At 45.8% G+C, this 17,511-nt stretch overlaps 2 protein-coding genes across 2 annotated transcripts in view; one reads left to right on the top strand and one right to left on the bottom strand.

The window, feature by feature from the left end:
* The window catches only part of T265_04139 (hypothetical protein), a gene marked incomplete at both ends in the record, with an annotated part of 4,679 nt that extends 4,216 nt beyond the window's left edge, over positions 1-463 (bottom strand). The window contains one exon of the mRNA XM_009168797.1: positions 17-463. Within this exon, the coding sequence (XP_009167061.1) occupies positions 17-463 (447 nt within the window). The remainder of the gene's footprint in view (positions 1-16) is intronic.
* T265_04138 (hypothetical protein) overlaps positions 1-17,511 on the top strand; it is a gene marked incomplete at both ends in the record, with an annotated part of 82,337 nt that overhangs the window by 56,595 nt on the left and 8,231 nt on the right. Inside the window, 14 exons of the mRNA XM_009168796.1 lie at positions 1,187-1,288; positions 1,850-1,945; positions 2,036-2,128; positions 2,216-2,326; positions 4,844-4,942; positions 6,264-6,374; positions 7,466-7,564; positions 8,023-8,112; positions 8,680-8,784; positions 10,036-10,335; positions 10,425-10,622; positions 13,123-13,431; positions 15,395-15,494; positions 15,775-15,955. Coding sequence (XP_009167060.1) covers positions 1,187-1,288; positions 1,850-1,945; positions 2,036-2,128; positions 2,216-2,326; positions 4,844-4,942; positions 6,264-6,374; positions 7,466-7,564; positions 8,023-8,112; positions 8,680-8,784; positions 10,036-10,335; positions 10,425-10,622; positions 13,123-13,431; positions 15,395-15,494; positions 15,775-15,955 — 1,994 coding nt within the window. The remainder of the gene's footprint in view (positions 1-1,186; positions 1,289-1,849; positions 1,946-2,035; positions 2,129-2,215; positions 2,327-4,843; positions 4,943-6,263; positions 6,375-7,465; positions 7,565-8,022; positions 8,113-8,679; positions 8,785-10,035; positions 10,336-10,424; positions 10,623-13,122; positions 13,432-15,394; positions 15,495-15,774; positions 15,956-17,511) is intronic.

A 17,511-nucleotide genomic window follows, 5' to 3' on the forward strand; every position in this document is an offset into this window, starting at 1 on the left:
CGGTTAACTCAATCACTGTGCTTGCATCTTGAATTCTCGTTTCTGAGACACAGCACACATCAATGCCAAGCGAGTCCAGTGTGAGTGCAAGAGCAGCTTGTTGTCCTGCTTGCTTCAGAGTGCGAACATTGAAAGCGGCCAGATAGAGTGGGTGTCGAGGCTTGAGGACTGATCTGGAGATTCCTGAAGATGTCGGTACCATGTGACGAGCAGATGCTGCACGCAAAACCGATGCATGACGAACGGAGTCATCAGTCCTAAGTGCTGGGCCTACAAGGAGAGAGTTATTAATGGGGTGGGGAGAGGGGGAAGAAAAAGTATGTGAAGGAGAAAGAAGGAAGGCGTCAGCAGTAGCCTGTTTTCGCTTACCCGTCCTGCTGTATGCAGCAAGTAAGGCGACCCGGCTGATGGCACCACGCGACGGCCGATGTGGCATGAGAATATTGTTAGTTGTGTAGGTCATGGTTGTACGAGGGCTGGGATACTGCCAGGGCGCCCACACCTAGACAGGAGGACGATTAGGGTCCTCAACCAAAGCCTTTGGCTCAAAAGCCTAACCGCAAGGCAGCGGTGTTTGGCGGGAAATGCAAATGCATTACCATTTCTACGGAACAAGTCGCCTTCCAACCCAACCCCCAACCTGGAGGGCCAGGAGACTGTGTTCGTCAGACCTCTAACCATTGACCAACCTGGTATGAGAGACTCTGTTCGCGGGACAAAGCACCTAAGCACCCAGGGAACCGATGCTTTGTTGCTCTGAGGTGGAAAGAAATTTTTTCCACCTGTCACTCTTATTTTCCCTTAGATTCGTATGGTTATTTGTTGTAATTTAATCTCAGGGTTGCACGGATACGACACTGATTTTTGGGTAGCAAGATGTACTACCGATGCTTATCCAATTTTCACAGGAATTTGACCGCCCGTGATCGAGTCATGTATGACTGCACACTCATTAGGTGGGCTATTTTTCTACGTGTCACAGTTAATGATGTGGCATTCACGTGGTCAGTACGGTTACGGGACATCTTTTCGGTAATTAGTTTTTTTAACTCTTCGATAGTAAGGTTCGACACAGCTACAAATCGGTCGATCAACTGATTCTAGGCTAGATGTGCTTGATCGGAACAGCGACCGAAGGAATACCAAATGAGCATCAATTCATTCCGTGATTTTTTTTTTTCTTCAGATTCCAGCTGCCGACCTGAAAGCTCTGCTGGAGCAGAAGGATGCATCTGACTTGGTTCTGTCTGCTATGCGAGAGGAGATCACAAGCTTGCAGACACACCATGTGAGTTTCTCGTTTCTCATGTGCTGATGGTTGATTTTTTCTTTAACTTAGTTTGGTATCGGAAGCCAAAACAAACTGGTAGTGCTTGCAAGGGAAATCCCCATGTTTCGAGGGTTTTTGTGCGTAAGAAGTATTAACCCATTCAACGTGAGTCAATGCTTTAGGTTTGCTGAACCACTTGATGCCCAAATATTCCTCCCCACATTTGTTGGCATTTTGTCGCTCGTGAGCGCTGATCACTTTCGGCCCACATGGATTTTTATCTCCTCGCGTATAATTTTCAACCTCAGCTGGTAATTCAAGCACTGACTGCACTCCTCTACCCTCAGAGTTCCATAGTCTGTGCTGGTATTTTAGCATTTACTAGTTCTCACACACAGTGGAGGTCTCGTTTGATTGCTACTCACTGAATCGGGCGAAAACGTCATTGACGAAATTGATCATTCAGAGGGTGGCCTTCATAACTCACTAGGCTTAGTGTCTTTCTTGATTCAATGCGTATTGTCTTCAGGCCTTCCCTCGCTTACCCTCCGTCTCATCTCACTTCCTCCCATTTGACAGACTGATTTGCAGACCGATTACAACTTTTTGCAAGAGATGTTAGAGGAACGGGAATGTGAACTGGAGCGTTTCGCCCAGGATTCTATTGCCTTACAAGTAGGTTCTAATTGTTCATATCGAAACCCTTGCTATTTTGTTTGCTGTAGACATCCATGACTCTTATGCCCCATTGGTTTTCTGTTTTAGACCCGACTGTCGGCTATAGAGCGCGAACTAAAAGAACGCAAGGACGTGGTGCTTGAACGCGATGAAGACATGTTCATCCTAACCGAAGCGAATGTAAGTAACGCCCACGAGGCGTTGTACGCCCACTTACATTGTATAATCAATTATCCATTTTCAACATTTTCATCTTGTACTTTCCAGGAATCTCTCACAGCAAGAGTTCGTGAGCTGGAAGAGTTGGTGACGTTATCCAACCTATCCACACGGTCAGTGCTGGAGACTGGAGTTCAGACAGATGAGGACCCTACTGAGGTTCGTCGCTTGTTTGATTTACTCTCCTTTGATGTTACGACCGGTGTAAAACAATCCTCATTCCATTGTACGGGGCCCACGTAGTCACAGGCGATAACAGACAGCCACTGATTAAGGTCCTATCGCAGCGTTCTCCTCCTACAATAAAACCTTTGGGAGCAAACACTTCATTTCGATTTGCTATAGTCAGTCCGAAGAAACGAACTAATCAGTTTTCATGACTGTACTCAGTACGAACTCTTTTTGAAGAGCTTTCCGAATGCACAGACAGTGTGGTAGCTTTATTTCTAGTAGAGTTCGCTCACGAGGAACAATCTAGTTTTATAGTTCACCCGGATGGGGATATGCTTTGCTGATCACAGAAATAATTCGTAACATGCAAGCCTAGATCTTTGACGGTTATACTATAAACTACACCATAGTACTGGAGTGTCACATTCATCCATAATTAAAACCCAAGATCATCCTTTTATCCAAATGTCGCTTGTAATTCGTCTACCAAAATCATCACAATAGTAAAGGAAAGAAACACACCGTTAGAAATGCCTCCACTTCACAAAAGCCACCTGAAAGTTCGCTTGCACTTGAGACGAGCCGTGTGCTTCATTCATTCGAAAGTGTTGTCGCTTCCACTTACATCATTGTCTAGTTCTGCAAATTTGTGCGTGATTTTTTCAACACGCAAAGGATTTGTGCTGCCTCCACAGCATTAATACACTAATGTTTGGTGACGCGTTGTAAGTGGGCAGTTCGAGGCACAATGCTAGTTTTTGGAATCATTCTACATCTAACGGGATCAATCTCCATAGAATCAGATGGGTGCAAGAGTTAAGAACTTCACGATGCTTAGACAGTTCCCAACTTCAGGTCAGGCCGACTGATCATGGGGTGGTTTATACAACCGCGCCATGAATTCAGCGACCCTAAGACCCCCTGGCTCAATGTCGCTCTTTGTCGGATACTTGTGCAGTGATTATAGCTATCACAGTTTCGTCCGCCGTTGAGCTGGGGGGGTGGGTAAGGGTAGTCAGCTACGCGTTGGAGGCAGTAGCTGATATAATTAATGCTTCAACACAGGGATGTCAGTAGAGTTTTTATTGGAGAGATCGGGAGTGGGAGCTATCTACTGAAGGTAGCAGCTTGGATGCATGCACGCTATTGAGCGCGCGACGTGGCCATGTCTGGCAACTTCACTAACCGTTGACGTGTCTTGTCTCGGGGTCTCTACCCATGGAAACAGCAATGACCAACGCGTCTGGGTAGTGGCCGGTACTGGCCTTCAAACTTCGCCGCCAAGTAATTGCTTGATCCCTGGCTCGTTTCCACTCCTCGTGTGGTTGTGCAAAAAGGGCTCTTGGAGGAAGCTGGTCGACAAGCATTCAAGCCACGTAACCGAGCCGGCGCAACTTCTGGAGTGTGATCAGTTCATCTGTCGTGGCCAAGTTACTTATTCCGAAGACCTTTCGACGTACTTCAGCATTACTGGTCTTCTGGTTCCACCAGAATCGGGCGCTGCTGGTGAGGTAGCAAGCAATAGGGTTTTCTTCGGGGACCCTGCCAGGACTTGATAATCTGACCCGCTCGGCCAAAGTAGGTTAGACTAACGTGGGGCGTAGCGTAGCATTTCTTTTGAGGGGCACCAGGCTCTTTGGTTTTTAAATTACTTCAACCGTATTGACTAATGCACCGGCGGTCACCATGAAACGTTGGGCGTTCGGAGAGTGTGATTTTTGAGGTTGACCTTTTCTAAACCGTCCTTTCTCGGGCGACGCCTGCCTCACTGCTTCCTTGAATATGTACATACTGATACTGTTCATCTGGGAAAACACCATACTGCCTTCACCCTCCGTTCTCAGAGGATTTTACTTCAGTTCTGGGGTTGGTCCCATCAAAGATGGATGGTTGTAGGAAGTCCAGGGATCTGCCAAACCCTAACATTTCTTTAGCTGTGGTGACTTTTAGACGCAGTTCTTCTTGAGTCTTGTAATATTTCGCAGCAATCTCATTCTTCACAACACTCACCTATAGCTGCAGATGCTCTACGTAGTTACCACTGGTTTCCAAGAAAGATTATTTCGCAACAGAGACCATGCAAATCGTTTCGTCAGGAAGAGGGCAACTGCCCGTCATTCATGATTAGTTGAATTCCGTTCCTCCTTAAAAGAAATCACAATACTTTAAGGGTCATTTAACATCGTCTGCAAATGACGTCCTGTTTAGATTTTTATCAACACTGCTGTGAGCCTCTGTGGGAGTGGACTCTTGGGAGTTTCTTCATTGCAACGAGGGGTACCGCGCTGTGGCCCCTGCACAACAAATTGACGGAATCACAGTTTCCACTAGAAAGGAACCTCCAGAGTGTGACACCGGTTACACCGAAAATGACGTCCGACCTTGGACTAAGACGTATTGAATCTGTTTCGACTTTCATTGTGTATTTAATCAAATCCGCGATCAGCTGATTGAACTGTCCCCCACATTTGTAATCCGCCATTGCTTTATGCCGCCGTCTCATAGGATCGAACGAAATCACCGGGACCCCAGATGATCGAGAAGGAAATCGATGCAACCCGGTGGAACGCTGTGGAACTTCATGTCCAAACTGATCCGGATCCAGTTATGGCAAGTTGTTTGTTCCTTTTAAATTCCCGTTTCCGTTAACCGCATGTTAGCACCATAGTGGTATGGACAATAATGAGTGTTTCCCAGTTATATTTGAGTGGTGAGTGACGTCCGGCTATCCGGTCGTATCTGAAGGAGAACTTTTACGGCGGGGCCCATCGTTGACAACACCTGCTAAATGTGCACCGTGGATCACTTCTTTGTCTCACTGCTTACATACTTTGGTTTCAGGCACGTGACTGCGTGGGATACGGTTTATTCAATTTCACTTGTGTCTAACGGTGATTTGTGTTTAGGCGACTTACCGTGTCAGGTCACGAGCTTGAAACTCATATTTGGAGTTTGCGATTGCCTTTTGAGTATCACATTCATTCTTTAAACTTATTTCTGCGTAGGGGTGAGCTCTGCATTCGTGGAATTTTCATGGCATGGTGCATCGTTTATCGATTTTTCTTGTGCGATTCCCCGTTACTGTTTTGTGGAAACATGCTGCTTTACAGACAGCCTCACCTGTTTCCACTATGCCATTTGGATGTCTGCTCTACGTAGGCTATACGGCTACCTCGATTTTATTATCTCAACTTATGAAAGCGTTCTCCATCAACGACAGTTTGGTTTGAGACCCCTCATTTCTTTGAAGAGAGACCCCTCATTCTCATTTTGGTCTCCTTCAATAGATAGAAACCGGTTTACGGTACCTAATGCGCGCCTTTGAGCCTTCCAGTCATCCAAGAATATCTTTCAACGAAAGCTAATTGTTATGATATGGATCGTGCGGTAGTCGTTGTTTCCCAATATTCTTCTCGGGGCGAGATGGCTCAAGTGATTAGAGCGCGAATTTACTGCCAGAAGGTCTGTGGTTCGAACCCAACCTCTGCTTCTAGATTTACCCTGTCTAAGCTTGGGTAACCTGGCAGTATGCAAGCCCTCATGCTTCTTTCGGGTAGCATGGCAGCTAGGCACCGGAATGGTGTTACAGCTGAACGATAAATATTCTACCCACTAGCTGTTCTTCGCGTTTTAAGTCGTGGTATGTGTAAAGCGATTTCGACTTCCTCATAGATCACTGTGGCTTGAATACTGATTGAATGGGAATTTCTGATATCTGAGGATCGTTTAATTTCGACCTCAAGGTCATTTGTTTGTTTCCATGACCACCATTGTCAAGAGTCACTGCATGGCTTGTCAACTCAGATCATTTGAAAGAAAAGCTTTGTTTTAACCCGTAGTTGTGTAAAGTGTGCATTTTTTTATAACTATAAAACATACGTTGAAACAACCAACCCTATTTCTTTGTCCTTCCTATGCACTGTAGGAGAGCCTGATTACTAGGGTGAAGGAACTCGAAACGTCTCTCGAGACCAGTCAGTCCCGTGTTGTGGAGTCCGTTGAAGTCGGTCTTCAAACAGACCCTGATGCTGTTGTGGTACGTTTATTTCCCTCAGGCTTGATCCTTTTTCCGTTCACAGTTTTTCATATATTATATTCTCTTTCCTCACGCGATCAAGTCACTTACTGGATTCCAAGGTGAATTGGTCTGTTTGAACGATGACATGCGGTTGGTCATCTTCTGTAGTGCACCTGGTGTCAAGTAGACCAATAGAAAAGCTAGTGCTGTCTATCCTTCTCTCTATGCGCTTCATGCATAATTCGTAAGCCAGTTTCGCTTGTCTTTTTGAAGTGAGCTTTCGCCTCGGCAACGAGTTGGAAACCAACCAGATCGAGCTAGGTAGCTGGATAGTTCGACTGCACTCAGAGCTGTCCAGCTTGCTGTTAGCAGATACTCCAAAACAAGACAACCAGCTTAAAGGATGCTCAAAATGCCTTCCGAACGAAAAATTGGGCTCCTATGACTGAAGAATGGGTGGAACTCACTGGCAGAGCAGTTGATCTTACAGCTTTGATAGGCTCACTGGAGATAGCACTGATGTATCGGAATCCGTCGATTCTCCAGTATCTCTGGTCAGACCAGACTTATATTCCAGTAAAAAGGGATTTTCTCAACTACAAGGAACTTATCAATTAAGCTCATTGGACCGCCTGATTCACTGTAGAATACACTCCTAGTATTCAGTGAATTCACAGTGAATGAGGCGCATTACATGAAGGATCGAAGTCTCTCAGTGAAAAAGCGGCTTAAAGTAGAATCATGGGAGTTCGTTCATAATACATCAAACCCTGTGAATCCCCGTGTGAAATGCGCTGGTTTGTGAATCGAAATATTCGCGGGAAAATTAAGAAGCGTTTTTGAACACAAATTTGGAAACTGAGAACCACCCGTTCAGTCCGAACTCCAATGGCGCTCAACGGAAAACAGCATTTGATTCAACATTGGGCTTTACCCCACACTCTCATTCCAACCCCATGACTATACAGTTTGGTATTTGACCGTCTTCGCTCTTCTTTTTTGTGAGAGAAGTTGTTCTGGTCATTCTATAGACGCTGTAACTAAGTACCGAACAACCGTACGTTGTACAAACTCTGCGTTCGTCATATCACCTAGTCCTCGCTTTTCAGGAAAACCTAACAGCCAGGGTGAAGGTGCTGGAAGCCAGGCCGTTGGAGGTCATTCCCTCAGCGGATGTAATTGTCCAAACGGACACTGAGGCTCTTCTGGTAAGTTCATGACCCTATTCTTGCACGTATATTTCATATCACTGGGCACCAACACATTGCTTACATGAGGCTACTCATTCATTAGATCATTGTGCCCTGATCTCATGTCTATCACAAAATCATACCCTTCGTTTATAAGGCGTAAACTCTTCGCCCACCATTCATATCGGCGGCGCTAGCTTGATTGCCGCACGTAAAATGGCTGTGGGTTTTGTTAATTTTGGCGTCGAATGTTCTGTATTAGGCGCAATCGGTCCTAAATTTACCTCATGGACTAAGCTACTAAGACTTCCCTCATTGCTTTTCTGTCAGTCCCATCCGTGGTGATGTTTCGTGATTTGGACTATTTTTGATGTTTGTCTATCGTTGGAACTTGCGCAGTGGGAATCATAGATAAAATACTTTCAGTGTTTTTCTGTGCACCTGTTATTCCTCGTCCCATTCTGGTCGGATTGCAGATTTCTGGAAAGGGAAACTGCGGTGTCAGTCAATCGGATATCCAGTATGCAACAGAACAGAGTGTGCAAACAGATGCCGATCAACTTGTGGTATGTTATGCTTGTCGTTTCCTCCTCTTTTGTCTCTTTGGTCGACTTTGGAGAAGTGCCGTTCCAAAACTCATCATGTTATTACATCCTGGAGGCCTTTTGCAAGCAAACCAATCAACCAGTTTTTTGAAATCACAGTCTCGCTGTACTGGTGTTCAGTTGCTTCCTAAGTTAAGAAGATCAAGCCTGATTCCGGTGATATCTGCTACATTGGCGCCGAATTGCACTATGTTAAATGTCAGGGGTCGAGTCAATACGAAGCTTTTGGTGTTCAACCTTTACTTCTTTGAAACATTGTCTGGTTCCGTAATTTCCGAATTATTCACTTCGTTCACGATTGTTAAGTACACATTTATCTACGTTGTTTTTGTGACGTGGTACGCTTGTAACGCACTGGGTGATAATCATCCTTGAGCATTTAGGTCCCTCTTCTTACCTTCACCTTTTGGGCCCAGTGATGTTTTCCGCTCGGCTTCAGCGTCCGTCCGATTTCGAATACATTTACAGTCTTTGCGATTGGCTTGCTTCCGCCTTTCTCTTATTTCTCCCTTCACTTTTATTCCACAGGAATCCCTAAGTGCTCGGTTAAAATGTTTGGAGGAAGAATTGAATGTCCGAACTCGTCCGTGTATGGTAGACTGTCATATCCAGACAGAAAGCGCTGTTGATACGGTATGTTCACTTTAATCACAGGAGACTTTTGAGCACGTTCACCTCGATCCACCTTCCTGGGGCTCGATTCGCTTGCCTAGAGAAGCCTCGACGTATGGTATCAGTCAGATGTCAGTAACTATCCTATTTTATTTTTGGAGTGTGCAGTAGGCGCTGAATCCAGTTTGTGGTTACAATTCTTGTAGTTTGTTGCTCAGTACCCATAACTGCTATGGGTACTTGTTCAGTCTACTGTCCTACCTTCTGGTAATGATTTTTTACTTTTAGCCCGAATAAGCATAGTTGTGCGGCACAAAAATATGCGACATGTTAGCCAACACAGTATGGGGTTGAGATGATGTCGCATCGCCCAACTCTGTACAGGTACAGTCGGGTTGGTTTCCAAAGGTTGACCTTTCAGCTCTGGTCACTGAATCTTCATAGCTAACAATGGTTGTCATCATCATCATTGTCAGATGTAATAACCGCGTACTCGTCGTACAGTGGTTGTAGCTGTCGCAGTTTCTTTCACCGATGATTTACAGGATGTAGGTAGCTGCGCATTGCAGGCGGGAGGTGATAAATCGGTGCATAAATCCAGCAACTATCAGTGGGCCGTCAGGTGGGGGTTGGTTGGAAAAGGAGCTATGCATGTCAGTACGGATGTGGATGGCCTCAGAGGCCTGCATTTCGAGTTCTTTCGGCTGATTTTCACCAGATCTCAGTCATCACGGGTTTCACGACTGATTTTTACCAGAAGGGATCCGCAGATTACTGATCTGGTCCGGTTGTGTACGTGTGGCAACCGTTACGAGCGCGCCATGACGAGCCATCTCTGTGTCTTGGGTTTACTCCTTCTGTGATTTGGTGTATGGTACAGTTGTTGCCATTTACGCCGCCGTGTCCATGGACTAGTCCGTGTCGTGAGTTATCCACTGGCCGCCCATTGACACATGTTTCCATTTAATTCCCGTGGTTCCCTTTAAGATGTTCTTTAGCAGTGTCAGCGTCGGTTGGTGGATTGTATAACTTGTTACAATGAGCAGTCTTCCATAACTTGTCTTTTTGTCAGATGTTATGAGGATTAGGTGGTTCATGCTTATCCAGTAGCCAACCTGTAAACATACATTTCATAGCAGTCCGCACTAGACGTAAGGCAAAGCTTCTTTGGTATCATCTGGTTTGGTAATCTAATACGTAGGACTAGCATCGAAACTGATGTGCATACAATCTTGGCCGTAATCGATTCCTTTGAATTACTTCAATTCACAGGGAGCTCCCTCGGTTTCTCCAACGGCAGCGCTCCCTGCACCACCCAACGTAGTACAGGTTGAGGAAGAAAGTGACCAATGGGATACTATTGTTGAGGATACTTCAACACTCCATGGCTTCAACGACTTTGGGGAGGCCGAACTAGCAGAGCTTCCGCAGACTGAACACGTCCCTCCGAGTGTTGTTCCTTCTGGAATTATTCTAGCGACTTCTACACCGGATCAACTGTCTGAAGTCACTGATGCTGTTCCGTGCCCGGTTCCCCAAATACAAAAAGAGGATATACCAGTGGAGCTGAAGGTTAGTTGATCCTTGTTACAGCCCGCTTACCTACAGCTTTTATGTGTACGACATACTTATTCGGTCGCCGTTTTGCTTCCATCCTACAGACCATTGTCCAGCGACTGCGTGCGGAGAGTTTGCGTTTATTTTCTCTTTCCACTGGGCTCCAACCTACGGAGGTCTTCCAGGGTCCGACTGAGAACGGAGAGCAATCTCAAGAGACTATGCAACATCAGTTCTCCGTATTTTCTGACCTGGTTCGAGCAAACACATCGCTGAAAAACGCATTGAGTCAAATATCACAGGTTTGTTGTTCATAATCTTTATTCTCAACTGCACTTCTAACATTTAAAGTTTTATCAAGGCTGGATGCTGGGAGCACTCCTTTGAAACCCTAATGTGGATTTGTACCTCGAGCTAACAAAAAAGCACGACCGATTCTGCTCCATCTCCATAGATGTTTCGCGATCAGACCTCTGTGAAGTGTCTGTTACTTGATCGGTTTGAACTCATCGTGAATGGATGCACTTTCCTGTACAAGGTTTCTAACCACGTATGCGGGACTTACGGGGAGGCTTGGTACCAATGAAATTCGAGTCATGCATCGGTTACATTTGAATAGTTTTTTGCCATTCAACTATCCTGTGTCTCATGGCTTGGGACAACTCCATCCGTAGTTATCTTCCGGATAATGTGACCCGCTGAATCTGAGACCACTATCATTTTTTTCATCGCATAACGAAACTGGGTTCGTGAAGAACCATTTCATCGTCCGGAGACCACGTCTCATTCAGAGGTCGTAGGTTAACTCCGATTCCGGTACTACCCCAGTCTCAGGATGCGCGGAACCTGTGAGAGAGGAAATCAGCAGTGCTGACGTATTACAAAATCCGCATCTTTGTCTCGTTAGGCAGGCTGACTACATCCTATAGCTTCAACTAACACACATGGCATGGTCGGTGGACGTGGGGCCCGAAATAAAAAGGAGTGTATTAGCAAGTTGACGTTCCTGTTTCAGAAGATCTTGATTTTTGGAATGTGCACACAGTATCCGGTGCGGATGAGGTCGAATAGACTGTGCGCTTTGGGTGACACCTATCTGAGTTCATTAGTGGTGGAAGGAGGGCGTTAATTGCCGAGCTTTTCCGGCAACTAAACGTGATCTTCATCAGGAACAAAGTAATCGGGATCACAAAGGACATCTATCGATTTCAAAGAAGCTATTCGCTTGGTCAAAGTGTGTCAGTCACGTGCGTGCATGCGTGGAAGCTGAGCTCAGCTAGTTTACACTGGCGGTTACTGTTTATAAGCCCTGACCAGACACTCAATGTGTTGGGCTGAGAACCTCTGTAGACAACTTAGCTATTTTTCGGTGCTGTGTTCTAGTCTACCTAATCGGCCACACCATAATCTATCGTAACTTGTCCGTTTTGGGTTTATTTGAGGCGACGCTAAAGTTCGCCGATTCATGTGTCTACATATCTGTAGGAATTCCGGCTTATTGACTTTTGGTCGCAGAGGGTGCAGTTTTATGGTTAGTTTGCGGTATGAGCTATTTGGACCACCAGAGATACGACGTAGTGGGTGAGCTCCGGATGGATTGAACGACATCTGTAGAGGAGAATGTCGGTAGCTCAGGTAGCGTAGATGGTCGTTGGCTTGTTCGCTGAGCTGGGCAATTTGGTTGCAAACGTTTCATCACCAATCGAGGTAACATCATCAGTGCGTAGTTGTGCGTAGCGGTGGGTTAGTGGTTGTGGATGATGTCACCTCGATTGGTGATGAAACGTTTGCAACCAAATTGCCCAGCTCAGCGAACAAGCCAACGACCATCTACGCTACCTGAGCTACCGACATTCTCCTCTACAGATGTCGTTCAATCCATCCGGAGCTCACCCACTACGTCGTATCTCTGGTGGTCCAAATAGCTCATACCGCAAACTAACCATAAAACTGCACCCTCTGCGACTAAAAGTCAATAAGCCGGAATTCCTACAGATATGTAGACACATGAATCGGCGAACTTTAGCGTCGCCTCAAATAAACCCAAAACGGACAAGTTACGATAGGTTATGGTGTGGCCGATTAGGTAGACTAGAACACAGCACCGAAAAATAGCTAAGTTGTCTACAGAGGTTCTCAGCCCAACACATTGAGTGTCTGGTCAGGGCTTATAAACAGTAACCGCCAGTGTAAACTAGCTGAGCTCAGCTTCCACGCATGCACGCACGTGACTGACACACTTTGACCAAGCGAATAGCTTCTTTGAAATCGATAGATGTCCTTTGTGATCCCGATTACTTTGTTCCTGATGAAGATCACGTTTAGTTGCCGGAAAAGCTCGGCAATTAACGCCCTCCTTCCACCACTAATGAACTCAGATAGGTGTCACCCAAAGCGCACAGTCTATTCGACCTCATCCGCACCGGATACTGGATGAATGAAACGTTTGCAACCAAATTGCCCAGCTCAGCGAACAAGCCGACGACCATGAACGACATCTCTTATTTGCAACATAGGGTCTAACAAAAGCAACTTGGAACCATAGTTATTCTGATATTGGAGAATGGCTGTTTTGGTTTCTGGAGGATACGTCCGTCTGATGATCTCCATGCAGATGAAACCGATAGCAGACTGTACGTGGATTCCCATTATTTTTCTTATCCCGTGGGATTTATTGACATACCGATTATGTGTGCTCATTTTCACAGTGCCTCGCTTCTGACTCGTTTTCTGCCTGCTTATACCTATATCGCTTGCTAGTGTACACTTGCTTCTTCCGTTTCCCAACCTGGTCCATGTCAGATGGTCGAAGTCTATGACATACCAACCTCTGGATCTTCACCTTACCAACTGACGCAACAAAAGACATTCTCATACGAGGATATCCAAAAACTTGTCCACTGCACAGCCAATGCTTTGGCCGCCGATGAAACCGTATGGCTCAGTCTTCTCCAGTTGTCATTCGAGCAAACTGCGGAACTTGTTTCAGCTGTATCTAAACCCTCGGAGACAGAGTGCGGTGCGAAAGTAGTGCCTGCACAACGATTAGTGTGGAAAGCAATCACCCGTTTGGGTGACCAGCTCTCTTCTTTTATTCGTCAAGAGGATCAGGTAGGTTGAGTTTGTTTGGATCGCTCTCCGTCGCCAGCAACTTCCTATTTCGGGGACAGTTCCTGGAGTTACGACCACCGGCTACATGACACCCCGTCTGTAGACCTTTGATTAATAATAAGAAACTCTTTGCCTTCAAAGTAGGTATATGTTTAGCAAAATACACTCATCTGCAAACTAATTTGGTTAGAAACTCACCTCACCTGGATTTCAGCTGAATCTCTCGTTTGTGATGTTTCCAGGCAACTGAATGTGCTGTACCAGGCCACCTCATGTTTCAGTTGCTACGATATTCGAGATATCGCGTTACATGTATATTCGTAATGCACTATTCATAAGGTCGACGAATTTTCAGCAACCTTATGAGTAGTGCATTGCGAATATATAGGTATATGTTTGTTTAGAGAGATCTTCCTCTGATATACCGGGACAGAGCGTCCTCCTAATGGAGTTGGGCTTTGTGTTTTCGGATTATCCCTCAACACTACAGCTGACCACCTGCTGTTTTTCATTTGGTTGATAATTTGGTTGGTGAAGGAGATTTTTCAACAGATTTGGGAGTATATACTGTATCTCTTCCCTCAGGAGTCATTGAATCGTCAATATCAACCTGGGTGAGATGGCCCAAGTGGTTAGAGCGTGAATTTATTGACCGGAAGGTCCGTGGTTCGAACCCAACCTCTACCTCGACTTCCCCTGTCTGGGTTTGAGCAACCTGGCACTATCCCAGCCCTTGAGCAACCTTCGGATGGCATGGCAGTCAAGCACCGAAAGAGTGCTACAGCTGAACGATTTTACTTAACCTTCTTTGTTCGAAGATAGAGGTGAAATCCTCAACAGGTGCTCATCTAAATTAGTTGCATCTTTTCGGGAGAAGGAGGCAACTCAGGTGTATCTCCATTGGCGTATGACACCACCTGATACTGCCACCTGAAAGCAACTAACCGGTCAATCGGCGGTTTTTTAACCACGTCTTCACATTCTGCCACCTACTAGAGCAACATCGTACGTATGGGCGACCCGCATCGCTTGTTCTCGAGGGCTTGTTGGATTCTGTTGAGTGGTCCACCTTTCGGTGTTTTAATATAACACGTTCTTTGTATTTACACCCACGGGCTTTGGCACCCACAAAGCCTAGTGTCATTAACCGTGGCCTAAAAAACTTTAGCACGTCTGTTCCAACTCAGCAAGGTTGTGGAACGCTTTGTATAACTCAGAAGCTGTGGCCGGTTCATGAATCTCGAAGGCCAGAATCGCGGTCGCCAGTTCAAACCAATTGTGATTCCTAGAAGGTGTGTAATCGGGCCTAAAGGATCATATGTGTTGGGGTATGGTGCACGACACGTTGCATAGTTGCGAGGCCACCTCTACGATCAGGGAGCTTGAGGTATCCTTCCGGTCTTCGATAGTTCATATCTCAGAATCGTCGATGATACATGCTGGTGCCTGCGAATTCGCAGTCAAACTGGATGTTTGCTAATCTAACAGGCATTTCAGTTCAGCGCTACATGGAGCTCCATTCTGTGGGACTTGGTTATGTGCTACCTACCTCACATTGCTGCCTACGGGGAAGAGTAGCATAGACCGAGAAACAGACACCATATGAATTCGCAGAAGAGAACGAATGTTGCTTGGTTGCTGTAGATGTGACGCACCTTCTAGGATTGAGCCCACGGCAAATTTTCTTTGCTATAATAGAGACACCCCAGCATGTGGCAACAAGCCGAATTCGATGGTGTCGCCAGTTTTTTTTTCAAATTGTTTGACGGAGCGTTGGATGTGTAGCCACCACATATGTTTATGCTGGGGTAGCACCATTCTTTAGCACTATTATTCGCTCTCCCCGAGGGGTGGTGCTCTGACCTTTTTCAAAAACGTCAGTTCCCAGGCCAAGAACCTTAACTCGTGAACGTTTGATTTTCCCTCAAAAGTTTATCTTTCTCCTCCTTTCTCGTCCTGTCAGTATCGCGAATGCTTGGTCCAAGCACACTTGGTGGAACAACGGTACCTCAGCGCGGAATTACATACTTCTATAACTCGAGGGGACAGTCTTACCTCTGAAAGTAGGTTGCTTTTTCTCCATTGTGCTTCATTTGTATCCCGGAGCTTGCAAACCGATCAAGAGTTGTGTTTTGAATGACTGTTTGGTGTAGAGTTGGAGACTAGGGACACGTGACACTGTCATGGCCTTGATGCCCGACGCACATGATGTTGTTTGAAAACTTTGCTTAAGCAGGTCGTCTTGAAGATTAGACGACTATGGAGATCAAATGAACTCCAGTCATCCGTTTTGCTTTCTGGTCTATGCACTGCACATCATTGAATCTGTCTCCCTCATTCTAGTTGACCGTCTTACCGAACGACTCAATACTCACAAGGAAGCTCTCAGCCGTGCGGACAGCCTCAACCTGCGGTTGGTCAACCAAGTAAACAGCCTGAAAGCCGACTTGGCCAATGCAAACTCCGACCTGCAAGCGGAAGTTATGCAGTCCGAACAGAAACAAGCCGAATTGGACCGACTAAAGTAAGTAATTTGGCTTTGTAACCTCCATGGCCGTTGACAAGTCTGTTGCTCTCATACTTCGTCGATTCGTTTTCGCCGTTTCTAACCTTGTGACGGATCTGCCGTAAACTAGATATAACTGGCTGAACGACTGAAGAGACAAGAACGGTCTTGAATGTTCGTTGTCTGGGCTCTCCTGTTTATGTTCAGACTGCTTTGGCCTTCATATTCGCAGTATGCTCGGGCGGGATGGTTTGTTCAACCAACTGTTCTACCAACTGACAGCGCATTACGTTGACTCCCTGAAAGATAGTTGATTTCGACCCAAAACGTGACCGGATAAGTCAGGACGAAGCTGGATGAATAAGTGAGAGAAGCCGCCTTCGGGTAGTTCGATATTTTTGTTTGTTTGACATGGAGGATGGTAGCCGGGCCAATCAGGCGTTATAAAATCTGTGGCTAACAGAGGCTCATGGCAGATTGCTCGCGAGCTATTCGGTTTACTAACATCACTCCATCAGATGAGTCACAAACACATGATATGCCGGGCAACTGAGACGTGGACAGCTAGTGTGCGATAAAACAACCTTCAGTTGCCTTAAGAAATCGATTAAATTACTCATAACATAAGCCAACTGAATACCGGTTGTGCTTCGACGCCGATCCCCCCGGAAAGTGGATGGACTTACTATTTGATTTACATCACCCTACTGGCAGCCCATCAGTAGTTGAACGATGGTTAGAAAACCAAGTGGGACCATAACCTCCACTCCGTCCATCGTAGACTATCTCAGGAAGATGAGCCACTTCCCACGGGATGCCAGAACATGCCCTATACCCTTGACGTTATCCCTTTAGGGAATAGTAATTGATATGCCTTGTCGTTCTTTGAAACTGACGCTTGTATGGCAACATTCTCCGAAGGTAACGATCCCCGTAATTTCCGTGTTTCATGCTCATAATATTTCTGTTAAGAGATGCTTATATTCGGATCTTCTCCCGCAAAGCCGCTTTTACGTTTTAAAAGTTCCCTCACCCATCAGGAGCCCGGTTTGAATTAGCTTTGCAAAAAACATCCCATATTGTGTCATTTTCTGTTTATCCCATATTTCCTTGACAGCTATTCCCTGATAACTCTATGTTCTTGTGTACAGAAAACTGGAAAGCTGGAACCGTCGTGTTGTATTTACACCATGCAGTTTGCTATACTTAACCGAATTGGTTGTTTTGATGATGGTTGTGCATGAATGCTCAAAATTCCTTTACTTCAGTTGTCAGCTGTTTTTCTCCACGTTTCACCTGACCAAAGGCCATAACATGTCTTCACCAAGCATGACCTTTTGTGGAGATTTCGTCCTGTAAGTGAAGCCAATCTATGCTGAAAAGCCGAGAAGCACTGTACAGCTGTTTCATCCTTATTGGGAATCATCATCAGTGCGCATCTCACGAAACTCCGAAGAGTCTCGAACCCGCGGCCTCCTGGCTAGTAGTTTGAACTCTTAACCGTTCGGCCACGAGTGGCTGATCAGCAGTGTGAGTAACTCGCACTTACTTAACTCACTTACAGGACGATATCT

This window comes from Opisthorchis viverrini (assembly GCF_000715545.1).
Source record: "Opisthorchis viverrini unplaced genomic scaffold opera_v5_65, whole genome shotgun sequence".
NCBI lineage: Eukaryota > Metazoa > Platyhelminthes > Trematoda > Opisthorchiida > Opisthorchiidae > Opisthorchis > Opisthorchis viverrini.